At 39.0% G+C, this 25,584-nt stretch overlaps 1 protein-coding gene across 1 annotated transcript in view; it reads left to right on the top strand.

The window, feature by feature from the left end:
* Positions 1-25,584, top strand: part of LOC119740063 (disintegrin and metalloproteinase domain-containing protein 12-like) — a 35,821-nt gene that overhangs the window by 9,657 nt on the left and 580 nt on the right. The window contains exons 3-19 of the mRNA XM_038215265.1: positions 4,283-4,359; positions 5,296-5,374; positions 6,121-6,197; positions 9,335-9,447; positions 10,970-11,106; positions 13,197-13,268; positions 13,911-14,080; positions 14,680-14,764; positions 15,097-15,242; positions 16,512-16,683; positions 17,224-17,394; positions 18,364-18,484; positions 18,992-19,302; positions 19,854-19,931; positions 20,605-20,719; positions 22,175-22,243; positions 25,388-25,558. Of these exons, the coding sequence (XP_038071193.1) occupies positions 4,283-4,359; positions 5,296-5,374; positions 6,121-6,197; positions 9,335-9,447; positions 10,970-11,106; positions 13,197-13,268; positions 13,911-14,080; positions 14,680-14,764; positions 15,097-15,242; positions 16,512-16,683; positions 17,224-17,394; positions 18,364-18,484; positions 18,992-19,302; positions 19,854-19,931; positions 20,605-20,719; positions 22,175-22,243; positions 25,388-25,558 (2,164 nt within the window). The remainder of the gene's footprint in view (positions 1-4,282; positions 4,360-5,295; positions 5,375-6,120; positions 6,198-9,334; positions 9,448-10,969; positions 11,107-13,196; positions 13,269-13,910; positions 14,081-14,679; positions 14,765-15,096; positions 15,243-16,511; positions 16,684-17,223; positions 17,395-18,363; positions 18,485-18,991; positions 19,303-19,853; positions 19,932-20,604; positions 20,720-22,174; positions 22,244-25,387; positions 25,559-25,584) is intronic.

The raw sequence follows: 25,584 nt of genomic DNA, 5'->3' as shown, positions 1-25,584 counted from the left end.
CATTTTTTAGCCTGGCACTTGGCAGAAGCCTGGCTCTCTAGAATTTGACCCAAATCTACAGGCGCAGTATGCAACATTACATCACATTGCAGTCAAATGTATTTTACTAAGTAATACTCACAATGTAGTTGTTCTACATTGTAAGACAATAAAGAGCTGGAGCAGTTTAGGGTGGTACATGCAGGGAGGAATAGGTGGAGCAGTTTGGGCGGAACAGAGACTAATGTAATAGCCTATGTGTTAATTGTGAGGATTACAATTAATGTATTGTCATGGTTGTCTTCTTTCTTTTTTTAGCCATACCCAGAAGTTTGAGATTATCGCTCTCCTTAAACTCCTTGCGCTGGAACAATTTGTCAACATTTTTTTTCATTTACATTGTACATATTTTTTCTCTTGGTGTGCCAGGTCCAACACAGAGATTTTGGATCTGTTGATTATCATGCAACCTCAGCACAGGGTAATCTTAGCATGCTACAGCCATTTTCGATTCCTCTACTTCTGATAATTTATATCCGTGATCTCACTTTTCAACAGCAGCGCTGAAATTGATACACACAGTGCCCCCTAGAGGAACACTCTGGCAGTCAAGTATTGAGACAGCATATTAGATGGTTTTGACTCTGTGCTGTACGTATGCTGTGAGTCCAAACGTTCAGACTAAATGAAGCGTGCACTTCTGCTCTGATTAGTTTTTGTCAGCTGACAATAGTGTACATTGTACATATGAGGTCATTTCCCGGAATTGGACTCAGTCTGGCTATGGGTTTCTGAGAATGAAATTACAATTCGACATATAACAAATAAAAGCTTTGTTGAATTGTTATTGCAACTTCACAAAATTGTGTTTGTTCATTTAATTGTCCAATTTCACCATACATGACTCTGTGTGTGAACGAAAGATACTATAACAAAAAAAACACCAGGAATGTCCGAAACACCTGTAGCTATTAACATACGAGTCTAAACATGAACAAAAGGAAACACCCTGAAAGAATAATTGAAAGCTGTAACTAACAATGTGTAAGCGTGTTTAAATTACACACATTTTAGGCTGGCATTCCAAGGTCACACCAAACTAAATTATTCTGAAATTTTTAATGAAGTTTGACATTTGAAACAATAAATTAGGAGCGATTAAACAGATCATATCATTCAGAACAACTCCACAGTGTGGTCAATGGGAAAACTAATACGTACAAGTTAGCCAGTTTGAAACAAAAAGCTGCAGTATTTGGGTCTACTTGAGTTGCCCGTGATTCTGTTTGTTTTCATGCTACCATGGAACACTCAGTCTATGGGGAGTACTTTTCAAATTTGCAGTGGGGTTCAAGATTTGAGCCCTCATGCACTTCTTCTTGAAACAAAACAAGGCAAGCCTGGGAAAGCTGGTCCCAGAGTGCATACAATTCCTTTCAATTGATTCATGACCGAAGTCTTTTCATGCATCTGGTATATAGACACAATTTAACCCAATCATTGCCATTTATTATACAGGCAGTGTTGTAGTGGAATCCATCACAAGTCCTTCACAAGTCCTTTTATAAGTCCAGTCATAAGAAATATGATGAACAATGACAAAGGAATGCATTCGTCACAGTTAAGTTGAAAATAGCTGATGATTTGACTTGAGAATGAAGGACTTGTGATGGACTTGCAGGGACTTGTGATGGACTCGACTACAACACTGATTACAATCCTATTTCAAACTTTTGGGCCAAGGTGAGATTTTAGCAAATTTGTCTAATTTACAAGTGTCTGACAATATGAGGACTATAGGCTGGCCCTCTGGGACCTGCAGAAAAGTGGTATAAGCCGTGTAAAGTGGTTTTCAATTCATAGAACAGGAAATGAGTAAGGAACACACATCCCACCACTGGGTCGGAAACAATGCCCTATCTGTAAACCACTCCTGTTAAACAATTGCCTTATTTGTCACTAATAATGAAGGCTCTTGTCTCTTCCCGAATGCCAGGCATTGTATATGTGCACATTCACTCAGTCAGTGGGTTGCCCTTTATATTCCTTACCCTGCCTGGTTGATAACATTTTATAGGGACAAAGCATGGTGTTCCTAACTGGACTACAGACTACAGCGTGTGTCAATAAAAACGCAGGATTCAAAGCGATTTTTTTTCTGAGAAAATTATGCTACTGGTGTGCCTAATTTGATAAGGATTTGATTGTCCGTAATTTCATCTTTGACACGATTTTTGTTTGGTGGAATTTGGACTTTTGGTTCAAAAGTTATGACAAGTTTTGTGAAGCCCTTCTGAAGCGGGTTGGTCTGATTCAATGACCTTAACACAACGACCAGTTATGTACAATGCAGGTATGCATTGAAGACAATTAAACCAGAACAAAACTTTCTTTGAAACAACTGATGATAAGTATCACTTAAATTTAATAACTGGACTATCATTGTTGGGGTCACTTGGGCAATTATTGACTATTCATAAATACCAAAGACAGTTTACGCATTCCTATTGGTCGAGAGCCCGTCACGTGGCAGGTCTTAAACGGATGATAAAGACATGGCTAGCTGGTCTTAAACACTTTTCCAGTGTCACAATAAAATGTGGACTCCTAAAAATCCAGTGCCTCTTATCGTTTCATTGGTTGAACGTTCACAATCCTCACGTAGGCATGCGCAACACTACCAGGGAGTCAGAATTTTATAGTTCTAAATTCAAAACGCAATGCGCCAGGTGCGTTCTGCGTGACATCGCGCAGAACATGATACGCGCGCGTCAATCTCCATAAAAGGGTTGTTTACATCTTACTCGCCAGCTGAACACTCCATTATTTTGCAAGAGGGATGTTTCAAAAAGCATAAAGTGAATTTGTTGAACAAAATCGGGATGTTTTGAACGAATTATATGATTCTTTTTTACCGAAAAGGTATTTATGAATGGGAATAAATATGTGCTCCGTCGGTATTTATCACTCTGTTTAAGACCACTTAGAGTCTGGGTGCTGATAATTACCCTCGCCTCCGGCTCGGGTAATTATCAGCACCCAGACTCTAAGTGGTCTTAAACAGAGTGATAAAAACCTCCGGAGCACACATTTATTCCCTTAGTAATAACATTGATTGTGGACTAAAGGATTATGTAAGCCTAATCCTGCCACACATGTCCTTCTTTGTGATCCACAAATACTTTCACCTGTACTGAATTCAAACCTTTCATTAGGTATGTGTGATTTCACAAATCAGACCAGCTTGGAATTTATAACCCTTCTTCAAAGTACTCTATCTCTGGACAGGATTGTCCAAATGAGATGGGATAAAAAGCATAGTGAAGAGAATGAAAGGTACTTTGAAAAGAGGGTTAACATTATGATGAATAGGGGTGGTTTATATACTTAATATTTTTGTTTCTAATCCTGCGTTTGTATTGACACACGCTGTACATGTACATGTAGATAGGCAATGTCCCATAGTACAATCAGGCTTCCTTGATTAAGACTTAATGTTCCAATTGGTATAATAGCAGAGATACCATTTTATCTTTATTGCAAGCCTATGGTAAACGATATCTACACAATCAATTAGTCAGCCAATCACGGATCATCATATGAACTTAATCAGCAATATAGTTTTGCATGCTACCGGTAAATGTGGGGTCCGTGAGATGACGTTGTCTTTAATAGGAACACATTTTGTGCAACCTTTTCCTCTTACATGTAAATGTATGAAAACTACTTGACACCTCTTTTTTTGTTAAATTTTTGAAAAGTGCAAGTGCTTCTTTAAACATTTAAAAAGGTTCCGTGCTTTTCCGGAGAACTGAGGACTTTGTACATTGCTGTGATGTCATTTCAGGCAGACACTGTTCAGTTCAGGGGCTTTCTGTTCAACTTGTTAACCCAAAAATTTGCTCCTTGAAAACAATTGTGAGAAAATGTGCTCATTCGCCTACTGCCATGTATAGAAAATAAAAGTAGCATGGAGGTTTCTACCTGAAATGACATCACACTTGTGCTCATAAATATGGAAATTGGCCTTAGCATAAAAAAACAAAAAGACGCCCAAATACCCTTGAAAATGGCAAAATGAAAATAAGGTTAAATGGGACACAGAGGTGCATTTTCAAGGATTGCATAATAACGAATTACATTGTATGGGCCTAAGTTACGGATCACATATGTGTGGAACACATATGGAATACAGTAGCCCAGCTACTCCCTGCACTTGAAGCCTTGAAGTAAGCCGTAGACATTTGCATAATTTGAGACTGAAAAAAAGTTAATGAAATTATTTTTTGATGGTCATTTGCAGGCTGGGCATCTAAAAGAAGCGACATTTGTGCTGCAAGTTGGCGCGGAAGAAATCACGCTCGACCTGACATTAAATGAGTAAGTAAAGGTATTTGAGAATTTAAGTCTGGTTTGTCGTATGCATGATATGGACCGGGGGGGGGGGGGGGGGGGGGTACGTGCAAATGAATCACCTCCTGTACATGTTTTCCTGATATCATTGCTAAACAAGATTTTCATGCAGAGCCTTTATGAGTTTGTACACTGATGTCTTGCCAACGTTTTGACACATTCCATACAAATTAGCTGTAATATTCGTGAAAAAGTCACATTTTGTACGCCGGGCACCCGACAAACCTCGTAGATGGAAGTGTGGAATACATTTATATTAGTGACCATATCTACAAAATGCTTCATTCAATTGCGCCAAAACTTTGTTCATTATCTAAGCATGAAAGTCTCTACCATTCCTCAACATTCCATAAAAATCAGTTCCTGACTTTCCCAAGATCATTGCACCCTCCATGGGCCCCAACTAATGGCCTTTATGGGTTAAATGTCGAACAGTCACAGCCACACTGTCCAAGTGAGCAAGCTTTTGTCCCAGTAGCCTATTCAGCAAACTGTGACAACACATTGGTAATCCCTTAGGGAGAATATGACCTCCCTGCTTGTAGTTTACAGCACTCTCAACAACCTTGACTTCTTGCACAGGTTTGATGTGGGAATTCAGAGTACACAAGCCCAAGTGATGGCTATTCTGTAGTGCAACGGTGTTATACTGGGTGTGTGGCTTGGGACAATTTATCATGCATTGCAGGATGTATAAATCAGTTGTTTGCATAATTAATGGAATTTTTTTTTTACAAATGTCAAGGAAATACAGCAAATATGACTGTCACTTATACTGCTTCCTTTACTGTTTTTTGTTCTTTTTTTCATGATCACGCTGGAAACCTGGTTGTCAGTTTTGCAGCCGATACGGCGATAGCCTTGCCCGGTGCTTCATTGTTTGTCTGTCTTTTCCTTTTCCAGAGACCTGTTTCCTGCCCGATACATCCAGCGCTCCTACTTACCAGATGGCCGGCTACTGACCAGGAAACCTCACAGATTAGTAAGTCCAAAATCTTCCAAAAAATTCCACTACCCGGTACTTTGAGCTCAAACTTTCGAGAGGCATCAAGACCCATGTGCAGTAAAGTGGATCGGCTTTACCTTCATCACTCCTGTAAAACCTTGGGTTGTTCTAAAACCCCCTCGACCCCCACAACCCATGATTTCCGTCGACCCACGACCCCTTCGACTTACGTTCAAGCCCCTTAAACACAGTCGCTCGACAAGATCAAGCCATGATGGAATGTAACTCCTACTTGCCCCTTTTCAAAATCTCCCAGATCAAAAAGGATTTCAATCTTGAAAATGATTCACTATCAATACGACTGTACAAGGTTCAATTTCACAATGCCCATGCCACATTGGCCTGATCCTGAACCAGATAATATCCCAAATTGGAACCACGACCCCCCCCCCCCCCCCCCCACCAACTCCCCCCTCCCCGAACCCCCCTATTCCCCTTTATCGACATGCAGCACATGACGCGCACTGAGCCATTCAAAGTGGGACCAAATTCGAACTAGGGCTGTAAAGACTGTTCCGATTTGGGACACCATCTGATTCTGGATCAGGGCAATGCGGCATGGGCATTGCCAAAAACATGCTGGAAACCCGGGAAATATAGTGATTGAATCATTAAAATGCACTATTCAGAGTTTATAAATTTGTTTTTTGTTAAGGGCAAAACCCATTCATTTTTAATTTTATTTAAATTGTGTATTATCTTGTTGTTATCCCCTTTGGCAGCATCACTGCTATTACCATGGAGAAGTCAGAGGCAAGAATGTATCAAGTGTTGCCCTGAGCACATGCAATGGTCTAAGGTAAGTTTGTCATCTTCAACCAGACAGTCCGTAGCGGTTAATTGCGGGTAACACCATGTGGAAAGAAATGTCTTCTTGGAAGAAGTGTGGTTCTGGAAGGAACCGGTGGGTTGAATGTAGTTGAGTTCTACACTCAACCATCCGGTTCTTTTCAGATTACATGATTACAAAACGCTTGCAGGTTAGCCTGTGACACCCCCCCCCCAAAAAAAAAAACCCCACATATTAACGCATGGGTATTAAGGTTGTTTTTTTCCTTCATTTTGTATGGTTCCATTCAAACATAATAAATATCCACTTCACTTTGCCAATCTTTGTCCTGGTAATTACACATTCTCCCTTAGTTTTGTTGAAAACCAGACACAGAATATCCTGTTCCAGTTTCTGTTCTTTGAAATGTATCAATGACCATTTAAACCTCATAGATTATCCAGAAATGGCAACCACATATTTGTCTTAGGAAATCCAAACTGAAACCACAGTCAGTAGTGTGTTTCCAGAATTGACCGCAAATGAAATGTGTTCAGGATTCTGCTGCCAACTCATTTGAATATTCAGTTTGAATTTCATGGCAGATTACAATGTATATTATTTCAAAGCTGTGAGCCAAATACGTACATGTATCCGTTAGTCCCTGTACCACCCAAAACTGCCTTGTCTGTTACTCCCTGTACCACCCAAAACTGCCCTGTCTGTTACTCCCTGTACCACCCAAAACTGCCCTGCCTGTTACTCCCTGTACCACCCAAAACTGCCCTGTCTGTTACTCCCTGTACCACCCACAACTGCCCTGTCCGTTACTCCCTGTACCACCCAAAACTGCCCTGTGTGTTACTCCCTGTACCACCCAAAACTGCCCTGTCTGTTACTCCCTGTACACCCAAAACTGCCCTGTGTGTTACTCCCTGTACCACTCAAAACTGCCCTGTGTGTTACTCCCTGCACTGCCCAAAACCACCATGCCTGTTACTCCTTGTACCGCCCAAAACCACCCAATATTCAACTCAAATAATTTGTATAAATCCCAAATCTCCATATATTAAGTTTGTTGGATAAAGTCATAACTCAGTATTTGAAAATCTTGATTCATCGCCTCAGACCTTCGGTCTCTATACATTGACTGCAACTTTTCTTCAGCTACCCCCCCCCCCACCCCCCCCCCCCCTTGAAAGTCTTTTTTGAAAGTCTTGGACTATTACACCCCAGCTGGAACCCCTCTGGTTAATCTGGGAGCTGCTGGTGTGCATTTCAGGCAAGCACCATTATAAGTCTGCTCACATTACGCGCAGAGTTTACACAGGCTTTAGGCCATTGGTCACTTACAGTCCCAGCAATCATCCTCCCAAATTGCAGAGTGATCAAAAATATTAACTGTGGCCCAAAGCAAGGCTCTGTGGTCAGAGATGGAAATAATGAATGGAAGCCCTGGGCTTGTGGACAAGGAAAGAGCTGTGTAGTGTACCGTAGCTGTAGTTATAAAGAGATAAAGTAGTTGAAGCCTATAGGGTAGCACTGAATGAGGATTTAAATTAGACTTACTGTGATTTTTTTGGTTAAAATTTCAAAAGATGTATGTACAGTATCATTTCTCCCAGGTTTGTTTGCTGTTCTTTTTTCATTGGACAACATGACGAATCCTGCGTAAAACATTTAAATGGTGGCTGATTAAGGGACAGATTCAGATTAATTGAAGATATAGAAGAGAAAAGGAGGCGTTGTACCGGTATCACTCATTTTTCTGTTGTCTAGTTTGCCTGTACATTTGTATTTTTATCGCCTGGATCTGCCAATGCATGCCTATCAATTAACTCATTTAAAAAAAAAAAGCTTGGTCTATATTCAACATGCAAGCACTTGAGTACATGGACTTTGTACACTGTATGAGGGGTGCAGCTGAGCAGTTTGAATTGGTGCACCCAATTGGTACCCAATCTGGTGGTTAATAAAATGTTGCCATCGTCCCTGTTTGAACTGCATGCACCGGTACATACACAATAGGACATTTGCATGATATGTACAGGTGCACGTATACCGGTAACAGGACAAAAGGAATTCCTGTCACGTAGTTGACTTTATAAACCAAGGTGAAAAGGTAGAGGTGAATGTACATGGTGTACACATATGTAAATATCTGGTCTAGTTAAATTTCCTGCATGGAGTTGAACCTAGACCAAGAGGCAGGCCACGAAAGACCTGGGATGAGACACTGGCAGAGACCTCAGACTGTCAAACCTCGCCATTGTGGATGTCAGAAATCTAGACTGCATGGAACAGGGCCGTTAAGGAAAGACAATGTCTCACCCCACAGCGTGGGAAAATGGACATTAAATGGAAATGATGAATGATGATGATTGCCAATGGTGTGCGTATAGACCCATTGCATTGCAAAAGGACAATTGTACAATTCTAAAAGTTGCCTTCTTTTATGATCAAGCACAGGTGCGTGTAGTGCACAGATTAGTTATGCATGCTGCCGGTACATAAAGAGTCAACCCACCTCCCACTCAACCCTTTCACTCCGACCACCCACATTCCAAAGCAAGAAAATCAATTTCAACTCCACCACTTGCATAATGCAAATGTACGTACAGTTCCTGTACATCGTAAATACAAGCTACATGTAAATCTCATAAACTCTGGTTTGCACTCACAGAAGTGTCAATATTAATTTGATTCACAAAAATGCAAATAAGCACATTAAAAAGCAAGGTCAATGTATTTCTGTTGGCTGCCTAGTTTAAGGGAAAGGCTTAAGTTTAGTAGTTATACTTATATATCCATCTAGCTAAATGAGTGTTACATCTGTGGCAGACTGGTATTCTAGAATTACACCCCATCAAATAGCTAGGCAACTTAAGTCAACCCAAATACATGCTTTCAATGTTTCATACAGGCTAACTTTATGTATTAATTTTCCATTTACACTAGAATCTTGAGTTATTCTGAATGACTGCAAAAGTTTATCTCTTGTGTGTAGTCACTCCTAATCGTTTCATGCTTTTAAGTTAAATTGTCTCGGAATAGTTTGGTATGGTATAACTTTGAAAAATCAGTCCAAGACAGAGTGTTACACCCTTTGAAGGCCCCATCTCATGATTCACCATTGATCGTGAGACTGTTTTGTTCTCCAATTTCAGCGGTCTCATCATCATCGACGGCAAAAGCCATTACGTGGAACCGCTGAGCGACTCACAGAGCAAGCATCTTGTCTATACACCCGACAATGTCAGGCGGAAAAAACAGAGATGGGGTAAGAAATGTCATCCAATATCCCTATCAAATATTCAATGTTCCATCACTTGGGCTGGAAAATTAGGAACACGTGTGGAGAGTCATGCACACAATAGATACAGCACTTCTGATATGAAGGTACAGTATAACGTAGATGTGCACACTTGTACAGTATGTGGGATTTTCAAGAGCTGGATTTATGTCGTCGGAATAATGAACAAAATAGAGAAAATCTTTTGAAATCACATGACCCTTTGAAATCTTATGACCATCTGGAATCACATGACCATTTGAGATCACATCACCGTATCAAATCACAAATCACACGATCATTTAAAAATCATGTTACAATGTGGAATCACATGACCATTGGAAATTACACTCAACCCTTAAATGTATGACTTAATTTGTTGTAACACAACATCTTCGTTAGCAATCACATGACCAAGTGAAAAAAGTGTCTTAGTCAGGCTTTTATGAAAAAAAAATCCTTTTTTTAACAATCAGACTTTTTATTACCCCAAAATGTCATTTCCAAAAAGAATGTGTGACTCATGCTCTTGTGGTTGAATGTGTTAGCCACTTCATTTATGTAGGGATATCCATTAATGCAGACATTTTTGCACCAGATGGTCAAATCATCATTGAATAGCATCATTGAACTTTTGCCCCACTACATGTATGCAAGCATTACAAACATGTACAACGTACAAGTAAGGCGTGTCCAAATAGGGCTTTCAGAGCTACAGCTACCATTATGGCTATTGTCAGCATGTTCCCACAAGGGTTGGTGACTTTTCTTATTCTTTTTAAAAATATATATATATATATATATTTAAATTTTATTTAAATCAGATTTGTTTTTATTTTTTTTTAACTTTCAAAATAGTGATATGTGTCTAAAAATGTGTCTAAATCTCCCCATGCACCCTTTTTACCCATCACTTATAGTAAGAGTTTACATGCTCCTATAATACCTATCCATAAATCTCAATAAATTGATAAATGCCTTTAAAAAGTATTGAATTAGTGATTAAAAAAAAATCAATTGATTTCATCTCTGCTTAGAAACGTAGTATTAAGCGCGGTATAAATGTTTGCTATTATTATTATTATTATTATTATTATTACAAGTACATGTAGTCTACCTCAATGGGTCAATGATACACTATTAACACCGAAAACACTTAAAAGGTGCATGGCTTGATTGATACAGCTGATATACGTTGCGTGTGGATATGAATGAAAAATGTGATTTATGGTACATGTACATGTACATGGTATACAAATAAAATATGAGTACATGGTCATGTTTATTTCATAAAAATGCTGAACTACCGTACATGTAATTACAAAACTGGCAGCACTGATCCTTGTGTAACTTACACATACATATACTGTAATGAATGACATCATTGAAATAAATGTTCAGGATGATAAATGATGAATGTTTGTCTCTGTTTATCCTCACAGAGTTTCAAACAAGCTGAATTTCATTTCAAAAGTTGAATTCTATTTTCTTTTACTCTTTTTTTTGCAAGTTTACGATACTGGTCTGTACGAAGAGCAAGGAGCAAACTACCATGAGGATTCCATGCACCAACGGATACGAACGAGACGAGATGTCTTTGAAGAAACCAAATATGTGGAGCTGTTCATCGTAGCTGATAACACAGAGGTATGCACTGAGACATTAAAATCCACTCTTCTGGGGCAAATTTTAAGGGGACTGCTCAACACAGAAATATTTTGCTAAGTGTAGAAGGGTCACCAGCTAAAATGTCATTCAATTTGTACTGTTTGTCGCTGGTTGTTGGCTGCCTTTTGCTCAGCACATAAATCGGCTAAGCAATATTTTCTGCTGTTTTGCAGCTTCATAAAATTTTGCTCTGGAGTTGGTAAGCAACCTTCTTATTTGCAAGCAACCTTATTATTTGCAGGCAACATAATTAATTAGGAATGCTTAATGAGGAAAACATTCCACGATGCAAAATACCTGCCATTGCAACATGGTAGCAGTTAATTTTTTTTTCTTTGCAAACTGGTCACATGACTGATAGTCTGTAGCCAATCAAAATTCCATGCTTATTTTATCACAAGGAAGTGAATGGAGCAATGGTCAAACAGTTGCTAAGTACATGTAACTCATCTGCAAAAGTTGTATTCTTCAAAGCACCCATGAAACAATATTTATTTTAATTCAATTCATAAAATACATGTTTGTGCACAATTTTACTTTATGTTTTAATACTTGTCTTGAAAGGTAAAAGGTTTTTCGGGGCCTTTGGGGTTTTCTACAAATGTCTTTATTCTTGTGAGAATCTGAGATGTTAGATGGCAGAAGCTTGAGTGTTACAGCTGCTACAGCATCAACAGTCACCAAAATGTTGGGGGGTTCCTGTTGTTTTTCCTGTTGTTAAAGTTTCGTTGTTGATTCAGTACATGACAGCTATTGAACCAACATTACGCACAATTGTTTGCAATGAGCTACAGTTCATTATGGGATTTATAATTTGTACAGAAAACTTCTTAACTGTCAAGTGTGCGCCTTAAGTGACATCCTAGCAACAGGGTCATCAGTTGTCAGTTGGAAAAAAATTACTTACAAATGTTAAACCAATACAATGTCAGTATGTTTCAGTGTAAAAGTCATGTAACGGACCCACAGCGATTACTTTTCTCAATGTGATCTAACTTTGAATTTGATTCTTATCTCTTCAAGATTATTTGGTCCCCATCAGTGATCACAAGCATGGCCTTGACTTTTTGATATGTAGAGACAGGATATGGAACAATTGTCTAGCCCTAGTTGTCATGCTTGATTGCCATAAGACATCAATTGTCTGGCCCTTTTAGCCTTCCCGTTTATCAGTCAGTGGGTAGACTATTTGACCTTTTTGCCTTGGTCATATTTTTTATATGTTCTATCAAAACCAGACTCCTTTTTGGGCAGCTGTTCAAATTTTTACATAAAAATGAGGGGGGGGGGGTTAAGGGAATGCACTCAGTATGGATCATGCTATAAATTTGGATCCACTTTTTTCCTGACCCTGTTATATCTGGCATTTACAATGTTATAATTATTGATGCACTCCTACCGGTACATGTAGTTCATCCTCAAAGAGTAACTACCTACCCAACATATAGTTGGGTAGGTACAGTGTAGTTACTACTAGAAAAATAGTTTGAATTCATTTGATACTTGAATGGTAAATTACAAAGTTCAGAGGTAGACAGGAAAAAAAATGTCACACTTTGGACCCTAAATTTATAGAATGGCCCATGTGCAAAAAGAAAATGTATTTTGCTGATTCAAGGGAACAACAATACAATAAATCTGAAACAGGTTCTAAAAAAATAACCTGTTAAAATTTCAGCTCAGCAGATACTGTATCAGACCTTTTGTGGAAAGTGTAAAGATACATCTTCAAAATTGTATTTTTGCATTTCTTAACTTGATAGTTGATACACCTCTGAAAAAAAAACATTGAGAGGTTAATACGGCATTAAATTATTGTTTTAGACATATTTAAGATCAAAAAGTTGTAAAAAGTGGAATTGGAAAGAAAATGTTTTGTTGGAAATCCCTTTCTTTTATGAGGAGTTGCTTGTGAATTTTTTCGTAAGTAAAAAAAAAAATACAAGACTGCCAAACATTTTGAGGGGCAGTTTACTGTTATTTGCCCTGATGCACAGAACCATATATTCCTTGTAGAATGGTATGTTCGTGTCACTTTTGTATGTTATTTTATCACATATTGTGCACAGTTCATAGAGCAAAACAGTGACAAAGAGCAAGTCTTTACAAGATGCAAGGAGATGGCCAATGCAATGGATATGGTGAGTAAACTAAAATAGAATGTCAAAGCCTAATGTGGTGTTAGTAACTTAAGTTTAATGAAAATCAAAAATCAGTTTTTTGGATTTGAAAATCTGATAACCAGGTGCATTTTGCAGTGAGGTTTACACAACCCTCAAGGTTTACTACATGTACTTGTCAAACAGTCAGACTTCTTTTACAGATTCTGTCTTGATTCTATCTTTTTTCCACAATTTTATTGTGCATACAAAATAGACTGTTGTAAGCCATGGCATCCAGACTGTTTCAGAGATTTTGTGGAAATGCTTTTGGCTTTTTTAAAATTTACAGAACAATGTATTTTCATACTGTAATTTAATACTGCTCATATTGAATAATTAACACCTCGTGTATGCTAAAAGGTAAGTTCAGAATCTATGCTCAGTTTGATAAATGTTAAGCAAACCTTTTATTTCCATTTACAGGCATCCTTGATTCTTTGTAAAATAAAACTGGAAGGCGGATCCCCTAAATACTTTGTCCCATTTTAAAATGTTTGGCTAATTGTTTGTTAAATGTCTTCACATGTAAACGTTACATCCTTATTAAAAATCAAAACCTTTTAAACATTTTTTTTATAAAGGTACTTAAAAAGTTTTGTTGAATTTGAAACAAATTCCTAGATTTATCGTCAGTTGAACATGCGCGTAGCCCTAATAGGGGTAGAGGTATGGGATGAAGGGGACCAGTTTGATGTGAGTACCAACCCAACCGTCACCATGCAGTCCTTCCATCGCTGGCGGAAAGAAACTCTCCTGCCAACCGTGTACAACGACAACGCCCAGTTTGTCACGTAAGAATTAGATCTCATTTTGCAATTTAATGTGAAAGATTGAAACCAGTGTTAGAGGGAAATACAGGTATGTTGAGTTGTGGTGTAGTCCTGACAAGTCAACACCAGTCAGTCACTTGTGTTGTAATGGAATCCATCACAACATTCACAAGTGATAGGGATAAACACTTACAAAGGAATGCCTTTGGGCAATTCCATGCGAGAGTTGACATGGCTAAAAAGTGGAAAAATTATGAAATCTTTAGAACTACAGGCATCACAACCTCAAATCATGGGCGGTGGAACAGGGGTGGCAATCTATTCTTCATATTGAAGAATAGACGATGATCACAAACCATACACCAAAATCACAGACCTACACAGAAAAGAATACTTAGAAGCACTTGATTTGATTGCCATCGAACTAAGGAGGCAGTTTCACCAGGAATCCTTTGCAACTATCATGGATCTTGAAGAGTTGCTTCTGAGTGCTGCCAATGCAAATTTCACTAGGATACCGAGGTCCAATTTCATGTTTTTGTTCATAAATTCGTCATTACTTTGCAGTAAGATTAACAAATTAAAATTGATGTACCAGAACCTGTTTTTAAAATTCACAGTGGCAAGTCGTTTGATGGTAGCACCGTTGGCATGGCATCGTTGTCCGTCATGTGTTCACCGGATCGTTCCGGTGGGGTGAATGAGGTTAGCAGGGCATTAACTTTTCAAATACCAATGAGGGTGTGACCAGGTCCCACTATGTGAGTCTTGTTGTCTACTGGGATGTAGTCCTTGTTTGTTTAATATGCACATGGCAGCGTAGGCAAAACCAAAAACCAAGGGTGTCATTTACCCCCTAGGGTATACAAATTGACTAGGTGCTTTATAATGACCCTTTTTCTAAAGTTGAAAAAATAAATTGACAGGAGTAGAGTTTGAACCTGTGACCTCTGGAATACCGTCTGGCGGTTCCCCATTTTGTCAAATTTCCCCAAGTAATACCATGGTATAACAATGTTCTTTGTTATCTTTTAAAGGATCATGGGATAAATGCGGCAGACGTAGCTTCCACTATGGCACACGAGATGGGCCATAACATGGGTTTCTCACACGACACTGAAGATAGAAACTGCCAATGTGATGCCCCAGAAAGCACTGGGTGTGTCATGGAACCCTCCAGCGGGTGAGTAACATGTGACACTCCTTTAACGCTCGAGGCCTTTTGACGCTGTTATCTCGCCTATCGTAATCAGCACTGGGTCCAATCAAACATGGGTAGGCAAGACATACCGTTCACACTTACGTCAGTGTATACACTGGTTGGCTGTACATTTTGATTTTGTACCGAGGTAGACCCTGTCAACCCTGGTCCAAACCTGGGTTGGATTTTACCTATGTAGAGTGCTACACTTGATTGGAAGCCGTGTTGGATTCTCGCTAGTGTGATAGGGCTTCCTAAAATCTCCCTGTTGGACCCGGGTTTGAGGGTGCATTGCCTTGAAAATGTATGTTTTTCCCCTAAAATTTGAGTGTCCAAAGATGAAATTTTTGTAATTATTACAGAAAGGGTGTGGCTGTCACAATGGTTAGAACTGTCGGTGTTGAAATATTAGAAGAGTTCAAGGAAAGTTGGAAAGTGGAAGTGAGGATTTCACGTCCTGCTTCCCCTGATGGCCAATCGATTAATAGGAAATAGGATGTGCATTACTTTGTTAGTGGTTAGAGCAGGAAACGCCAAGGCTACATAATCATCACATTATGATGATCACATTGTAATGTAAGCACATTTCTGTGCAATGCATATGAACTTTCTTTTTCATGTGCAACTAGGAAGTTGCCCCTTTTTGTGTTAAAATTTGCCGTTGTATATAAAACCAAAGCCAGGGAAAGAAGTCTTTCTGCAAATAGCAGGATTTCAGGCTATAAATTGAAGATTATTTATATGTGTTTCAGAATTTAATGGGCAGATTGCATTATTGTGTAGAGAACTCGAGGCACATTGTAAGCAAGTTGCTTTATTTCTGCTACAGAGCCTCATGCAGAAAAATTGCATGGACTTGCACCATGAAGACATATAAATGCCTATATTTTGGCACTTTGAAAACCCTTAAAAACCTTTTAAAGAAACCTATATTGATGTAGAGTGGCATTGTGAGGCCTGTGTTAGGCAGCTCGTGCAGGCAAGAAACAAAGTTACTTCAGGGTTTGTTATGTTTTTAATATTATGTACAGTTGTAAGCAACCTGACTGTTACAGCAACCTGATATCAGGTTCCAAAATTACCCGCAAAGCACACACATACTTTTGGGGATTGTGAGGACCACACACATGATGAACGATACTTATTGTGGGACCAAAGACGCTGTGAGGAACACATTCCCTGTCATCAAATGGATCTTTGCCTTCACCTATTAAGACATGGCTCTCTGTTTTTTTCTTGCGCTCTCATCAGTGCTATCCCACCCACCATCTTCTCCTCCTGTTCCCGTGCCGACCTGGCGGCATCTCTACTCAAGGGTCTAGGGGCCTGTCTCTTCAACTACCCCAAGGCTATCTTCCAAGGACCGCACTGTGGGAATGGCTTCCTGGAGAAAGGGGAAGAATGTGACTGTGGCACAGTGGAGGTAAGACTAGGACTGTTAGACTCTAAACATTGAAAAGGAATAGGGGGAGGGAGAATCTTCACCGTACAATTTTCTTGAGTACTGAGCCTTTATGAGTTTGTAGACTGATTTCTTTCTTGGAGACGATTTGACACATTTCTTAAAACCAGGAAACTGGCCAGTAAGTATATTGTACTGTATGTGTGCATGTACATGTGTAACTGTAGTGTGGCCCAGATTTCGGACGCATTTTTTTGTTCGACCTATTTTCCGTTTTTTTTTAATGATATGCCCGATTCATCTGTGGGCGTAATATTTGCTACACAATTTGTCACAAATTCTACAAATTATTAAGACAGGAGAAAATTGCATTTGAATTTGAGACTCCATACAACATCTGTATTTTAAGGGCTATTTCAGATGGAATGTACATGTAATACGCAGATACAATAACCCAATCAACAAAACAGTGTGATTTAACATTAGTAAATCTTGACAAATGCACTACATTAAGTCCACTTGTCATCGTGGGATAACTTGTAATATCCATTTACCTATTAGGAGTGTACAAATGAGTGCTGCTTGCCGGATAGGTGCATCTTGCACGAGAATGCGACCTGTGCAAATGGAGAGTGTTGCGAGGATTGTCAGCTGAAGGAGGCTGGCGTGCAATGCCGCGACGAAGTCAACCAGTGTGATCTGCCAGAGTACTGCACAGGACTGGATAATGAGGTAGCGTCAGTTTAACTCTTTTGCCAAAAAATCATAGACCCTTTGCATAAAGCACCCTTACTGGGGACATGTTTGTCATTTCAATTACACTAAATGACAATGACAGTGGCAATAAAAGTGACGTATTTAGTGGCCTTGAAAGTACAAAGTTTCCACTCATGCGTAACACAGAATACAGAAACCTATCAGTGAGAGCACTTGTACAAACAGGCCCGTAAAAACATTCCAAAGACCATCTCAGCTCCCTAGGGAGTATACTGCTAAGTTCTGCCATTTCAGCGCAAGCGGCTATTGCAAAACAATAGCTAAGTACATCAGTTGGGAGAGCATGTGTACAGTTTTCTGGAGGGTACAGGTTCAAGTTCACTGTATTCAATTTCTGTGGTTCAAAATTAGATTGATCAAAAGCGTCCCTGTCAATTACCCAATGTGATTTTTGTTTTCTGCAAGACAAGCCCTCTTGCCAGTCTCTGACTGACTGAATCACTGACTCACTGAGTCTGAATAAGGTCCTAAAGCTGTTTAGATGTCAAACTTTCAGGTCCAGCTCCAACTACGCAAGCCTACTCTCGTCATTCTATAAAATTTAGGCTCCAAATTGTGACATTTTCCTGTCCCTGTTACCTTTGAACTTTGTAATTTAGTATCAATATGAACTACATGTATTTCAAACAATTTTTTTTTTGGGGGGGTAGGTAGTTTGCTATTTGTTAATCACTCTTGGAGGACGTCTGCATTAAGGAGTGCATCAGAATTATAAAATCATAGATGTTAGATGTAACAGGAACAGGAAAAAAGTGGACCCTAAATTTATAGATGTATGTTCAAATACTGTGACGGTTGAGCAGAACTTGTGAAAGGACTCAATAAATTGGAAGAGTGCTGTCAAAACTCTGCAGTGTCAAAACTGAAGAAGAATTGAAAGACTAGAAACAAATCTGTCATTTTGGTTGTTTGTTTTTGTTGCAGTGTCCGGGCAATGTTTATCGGCAGAACGGCGAGGATTGCGCCAACATGGATAGTGAAGCCATCTGCTACAACGGCCAATGTGTGACATACGATGATCAGTGCAAGGCATTGTGGGGAGAAGGTAAGAAACAACGGTGTTTTGGAAACTCCGAACCCATCTCCAGCTTCGATTCCATCTCAGACTTTATAATCATGTAAAAGCAAGTCAGCAATTTTGTTAAAAAACTTTGTATGACAAACTGCTATGGTTTTCTGTGTTTATATTGTGTAGATCGTTTGCACCTAGGCCATATTTGAGGTTTGTGCTTGTTCAATACGGACATGCATGAGTAGATCTCTTGTGCATTCATGGTGGATGAATTAACGTAAAACACCTCCAAGATGGCAGCCAAATGCAATCAATCTATAGCAAGAATACATTTTTGTATTGTATAAATCTGTGACATTTGGTTTTGTTTAAACAAAATTGCCTCGTATTTTTTTATTTAAATCAAAGAAAGTCACTCAATGGAAGCCTTATATCCAAGCTCAATGGAAATACTCATGTTAAATGATTTTATGATCCTGTGATTAGTGTTATCTATTTTGCTGTTTGACTGTCTCTTGCCTTTACATTTTTTTTAAATAGGGGCCAGAAATGGGCATGAGCTGTGTTACGTTTTCAACGAGCAAGGGACTAACCATGGTAATTGTGGAATGGATGAGACGGACACATTCCTGCCTTGTACGCGCAGAAATTTAAAATGCGGCAAGTTGATGTGTGAGGGCGGTGCAGACTTCCCTATCATTGGGTCGTTGGCACGAGCCAGCGTTGGTTACCGCTACGACTCGCAAGGCGTGCGACATTCTTGTAAATCAGCCGGCATTGACCTCGGGCAGGACATCCCAGACCCTGGATACGTCGGGGACGGCTCGCTGTGTGGCACCACTAAAACCCAGGTTTGGAATCGTTGTTTTTATTGTCATTTGTGACTCTTTTGAGCAGTCAGTCACAGAGGAGTTTTTAAATATTAAAGTACACTGTATATATCTTTCTCTTTGCAATGACAATTTTATTTTTCCACGGTGAAACTTATGCCTATTTGAAGTTTGTGATGTCGCAATGATGAAAACAGAAATTTCCTTTTAAAAGTTTGTTTTATGCATTTCCTGAACTGGTACATGCCTATAAATCATGAACAAAATCAGCTATGTAGAGAAAATTGTGGTCTTAAACTCTAACCATCTATTTTAGCTGTAGTACATGTAAATATAGGATCACAAAATTGAAGAAAAAAATTGAAAAAGAAATCTTCCCTACATAATTTTTGGTCATTCTTCATTTCAGGCTCTGCTGAGAAGTGTCAGGTTTTGACAGAACACTTCACATTTGCGATGCATTCTAAGACAATCTGTGAATGGAATGCATTTTGGGGTAATGGGAATTTTTGAATGATTGTTTTTCTTAAATGGAATACTGAAATATTGTTGTTGTTTTTTTCTTCTTTTAGTTTTGTGTTGAGGCAAAATGTGTGAATAAATCTGATTTAAACATCAGAGACTGCCCCTACAGTTGCCATAATCACGGGGTAAGTAAAATATTTTTGGATTTGGTTTCTCCCCACCCGGAGTTTATGTTTGTGTCTTCCCGTTGTGAATATATCCTTTTTCATTTGTAACCTTCCTCATATTGAAGAAATACCAGAACTCTTGTGACGTACGGCTTGTCAGCAGAGTAAATGCGGGCATGTGTAGTTTCCCTGTCTGTCTGTCTGTCTGTCAGTACGACTTTGGAACTCTAGTCTGATATGCTCTCAGAGTGACATGTATGGCAGCTTTGTTATTCTAGTTATTCATTAGATGGAATTTGCATTCGGTCGATGAACTGGCTTTTGCCCTTCACGACATATTTTGTGTATAAACCCTTATACTGAGTGTTGTCCTAAGTAATTGTGAGAAAAACAATTTAAAAACAACTCTGGTGGGACATGAACCCACGACCTCCTACTAACTACTACAGACTTATTACAACTCGACCACCAAGCTTCCCAGAGTTAAGCTGGTTCAAATCTGATATAGCAGGGGGTACCGCAACCAAAGTATTCATAAGATGGAATTTACACCTGGGTGATACAAATTCAATAATGGGTTTTGCTCTTCACAGACATAATTTTGTTTATTTATAAACACTGTATACTCTGTATTTTCCTGAAAGATGGTGAGAAAAAATTCACAAACGTTTCCCCCCTTCCCTGACTGCAGGTATGTAACAGTAACAATCACTGCCATTGTGATCCTGAGTGGGCCCCTCCGCTATGCAAGAACGCAGGCTATGGGGGCAGTATCGACAGTGGGCCGGCAAGACCACAGGGTGGAGGTGAGTCCAAACAACCTCATTACTCATGGTTGATCTCTCACAAGCAGACGGAACTGAGGAAAGGGGGGAGAGGGTGGCTCAAATATGAGTTACTGGTAGAGTCTTCAATTATACTTGAACACTCCGTCACAAAAATATAAATTTTAAAAGTGAGGATTTTTTTTTCGTACGATTTAATTGTAAGTAATACTGAGAAAATGTGTACCCTTTTAGCCTTTTTTTTAAATTATGAATTTAGTTTGATTTCTATGGTTTTCTTAACTATCACATTACAACACAAACAAGGGGGTTTGCATTTGAACTGTTATGATTTTTTTGGCAAAACGTGTCACATACAAATGTACATGCGTATTTCTAAATAATTAAATAAACTACAACTTTCAAATGAGTTGAAATTAGGCGGCTGACATGGCTTCTTGATCACCAGCTTCTACCAAAGTGCAGCCTTGGTCGCTCTGTGTTGGGGTAACTTTTCACGAGGCCGACTTTTGTACAGCTGCTTTCAAACAACCTTGAGACATAGTTTGGCATGATTTGTCCATGATATTGAGTGAATGGATGAGTGTACCCACGGACAAGCACAGTTTATGCCTGTAACAATGTGGCAACGTATTTGAAGTAATGACTGCCACAAGGTTGCAGCCATGACTGTGGTGTCCCATGGGGCATGTGATCGCATGCTTAGCTTGGTCTGTGACATGTGGCTTGTACCGTAAGACATATCGCACAGGTTTCGATGAAGCATGATTTAAATTGATTTCTTTGCATTTTAGGCTAACAGAACCTCCCTTCGAGGCCCCAATCCCACCCACCCAACCTCTTAAAAATATAAAAAAATTCCTGTTTATGTTGTCGTTTTAAGGACTTGCACAAAAAGGCCTAAACGCCATTTAATGACAAATCACTCACAAAGTGGAATCAACAATATATTTGTCTTTTATGTGTCAAATGGCCTGTAATTCCAGAATGTGTGAATTGTTTTTTTTCTGATGATAACATTTTCCCTTTTTGGTTACATCAAGTGTCTGTTTTTAAGTTGTTTAATTATTGTGGTTTTTTTTTGTAAATCCCAAATCTCTTGACAATCTGGGCCATCCCTCATTGTACCGTATTGCCAATTTATGAGTTTAGCAATGCAAACAAGGATAACAATGAAACTCTTTTCCTGTTGAAAAAAATTGATTTTTCTATTTCTCCCTCTCTTGAAAAATCCTGCTGACAATGTTTAGGGGCAAAATGGCCCAATGATCAGCCTGGTAATGGTAAGTCATGGTACACACAATAAGCTGATCAAACCAAGTGGCGATATATTGTTTATATACCGTATTTCATATCTGTCCTCCACCCCTATTGTCTCTGCTTGTCTCACCCCCACTGTAACACCCTGCTTGTGCATCTATTGGGCATGAATATGAATCCTCCCCTCTTGTTTCCCACCCACCCTCGTCTCCACAGCTCCCACCAATCTCCCACTAACAACCTCTGACAAATCGGACAATTCGAACCCCGACCTCCGCGACAAAGGTATATGCACACGTACAGGCTTTGAGCAAAACATAATCACTTCAAAACTTTTGCAACAGGATTGGGCGACTCGGCTCCAAAAATGATTACCAGCGATTTCAAACTCCATGTTGGACTTGTGACTACACTACTTTTGAAAAATGAGTTCAGTTGTAGCTGGTTCTTGTTCTTGAGTTCGATTTCGGGCAGGTCCTGACAATTCTGAAGAGACAGTCTGACAATAGATGGGTCCATTAGGCACCACACTACACGTTACAGATGCACACATCATTTTTAGGTGCACTCATGTCATACTTTAGTCAGACATTAATCATGGCTGTGATTGGTATCAAGGGTGGCAGTGCTTAATGGATTTGTCTATTCTGGATAGAAGTGAAATCTATATGGATCTGCAGTGCATTACATAGCTGTATTCTTTGTCAAAACTGTATGTTTGGAACAAATTTAGGAGTTCCAATAAAATCACGTTTCAAAGAGCGATAATGCATCTTATTATAAGTTGTAATAGCAATTCACTTCTACAGAACAGAATTGTGACTTCATCTTTTCCAAAAGTGGAGTCGCCCAATCCTAGTTTAACCACTCATCTCATCGTTGTAGATGCATAGAATGTGATTACCCGACCATCAATTGTAGAAGGGTAGAAACATCACCTCATATGGAAGCAAGTACACTAACCCATTGTCATGTAAACCTAGCATGCACACACACTCATCATCCTACCGTAGTTCCAGTTTGGACACTTGGTTTCAAACCTAATCATCTGTTTCTTGCACTAGAGGGATGTTAATCGTTGCATGAAAATCTCTGCATGCAAGCCCAATAGAAGTCTTAAAGTATAAAAAAAGTATTAAACAGTTAAAAGAAATTGATTTTAAAAAAGCTGAAACTTTTCCATGAGATTTCTGTAACTTGCAGATTGTTTGTCCCATTACTTTGGAACTTTTTTGGGGGTATCAGAACGGACAATTTGATTCAGGTCTAGAAAGTATCTTGGGGAAATTACAGGAGCATTTGTGAGGAAACCTAGGCAAACATTTTGGATGCTGTCGATGGCTCGTAGCTCAAACCATCAAACTGGATTATTGCATGGTATTCTGGAGGCTAAACAGACAGATACAGAAATGTTTGTCTGTAGACCATATGCTCATTTCCAGACTTGACTTGAGCCCCTATGTGCAGCGTAGACATGATCCTAGAATTCAGCATGCATTTTTCAATGCATTAGAATCTTTGGAAACACCAATGCCGGAAAGGAGTCTAAAAACCATGCTGGAGTTTTTTATCAAGTCTGGGCTGGAGCTTGGGGTTATGTTCAGTCCGTAATTGTCTTTTTTCTCTTTAGTTTCTGACTCAAGTGATATATATTCCAGTCTCAGTTTGAGAGTTTGGTCATTCTATAAATCTGACATCTACGGTATGATTTTATAATTCTGATGCACTCCTTAATGCAATCATCCTCCAAGAGTGATTATGAATAGCAAATGACCAACCCAACAAATAAAAAGAAACATTTTAAAGTCATTCTTAATTATTAATTGAATGGCAAATTACAAAAGAACCTAGGTAACAGGGACAGGAAAAATGTCACACTTTGGATCCAAAATTTATAGATTGACCAGTTGCATTTTCACATCAGAGCATAGATCTTTTAAGAACAGAGTTACCTGGGATAGCAATAATCCCAAAGGAGCAAAGCCCGAGTTCGTTTTCATATACAAACCTCATGTGATTAAAAAAGTGTAAATCCAACAAAAGAAACAAAAGATTGAGGGAAACAGTATGCATCCTGGGTAGTAAAAGTAAAACTCGAGTGTGCGTACTTGGTTCAGTGCGTTTCTGCTATACTGTGGTGGACTGTAGTAACATGTACATGTAGTGTCTGTTTGTTTGAATTAGCAATTGGGATAAGAGAGATGGTTTGGTGTCATTTTTTTATGCTCCAAGTTTTCTAGCCTTCAAGGTTGTAGTTGTTATTGTGTATGTTACTGTGTTTGTTACAGTACTGTACATGAAATATATGTTGCTGCTGCATATAGAACAACCTGGGTATGTGATCAATGTACGTTTACGAGGCCCCCTTCAATGGAGAAACCATTGTGCATGCTATTGTACAAAGAATGCCCCGTGAGGGATTATCTGAACAATAGCTAGCACAATGCTTTTGCCATTGAAGGGGGCCTGCTAGTGTGCCCAGATTGGTCTATCATGACTAATCCAATTATCCAAAGATGCTATGACTGTACACTCACTAGGCCCCCTTCAATGGCGAAAGCATTGTGCAAGCTATTGTTCAGATAGTCCGTCATGGGACATTCTTTGTACAATAGCTGGCAAAATGCCAACCAAAAAAGTAACTGTTGCTTTTTCTTCCATTTATTTCTCTAGATTAAATTCCATCTTGATTCAGTTTTTCTGTTGTTTGTTTTATTATTCAAATAATATGTATTTTTGTGGAGAGTGAAAGTTTTCAACTTGTGAATTAGTTCTTGTGTAAGCAATTAGCCTTTCATATTCTTTCATCTGTTGAGTTTTTGTTGGTTTTGTTTTGGACATGTTCTGTTGCTGTGAATTTTGGGAAATATATCTTTCAAACAATTGTTAACAAGTTACCACACAAACAAAAATGTATTTGGAGATCTCATAAATAACTTGTCATTATTCACACACACAATTTTCCAACTGAAGTATATAAACACCTTTCCACAAAGTGTTAAAATGTTGATTAGTTTTCGTAATTTACAGCCAAAAAAAAGCCTCTTCCTGGTAAACTCTTGGTCAAGTTCTATTTTGTGGCTCAATTTCAAGGCAATGCTAAACACATGATTTTGTGGTAACAGAGCCATTCTGTTTCATGAACTTTAAGCAGTAAGCACAGCAGCTAAGAGGAAAACCTAAGAGGAAAACACTTGCTTAAATCAGTGACGTAACAAAATCTCCACAAGTCCACGACCATTGGAGCACATCTCTGCCATTAAATTGTGCTTAAGGTTAGCACAATTGTCTGGTACAATAAGCACAACTGTTTTGCTAACTGTTAAGCAGCGCCATGAAATTGATTCTTTCCAATAAAATTTACACAGATGTTTCAACAATATAGTGATGGCACACTTGAATGTAGTTTTGCCATTTTGTACTCTGCAGAGGTTGAAGCGCACAACAGCACGCTGGTGGCGCTGCTCGTGGTATTTCTGGTCGTGGTCCCGGTGATTGTCATTGGCGGAATCGCGGCGTATGTCAAACGAAGGCAGCTTCAACAAATACTGTGCAAGAAAAGGTATGTATACAGCCGTCTTGTTCTTGTCAAGTGCCATGGTCCGATAGTTATGGTGTCTGCCTCA

Source organism: Patiria miniata, unplaced genomic scaffold (assembly GCF_015706575.1).
Source record: "Patiria miniata isolate m_02_andy unplaced genomic scaffold, ASM1570657v1 HiC_scaffold_4, whole genome shotgun sequence".
Taxonomy (NCBI): Eukaryota; Metazoa; Echinodermata; class Asteroidea; order Valvatida; family Asterinidae; genus Patiria; species Patiria miniata.
Note: the sequence above shows the minus strand (reverse complement) of the source record. Positions and strands in the feature narration are given on the sequence as shown.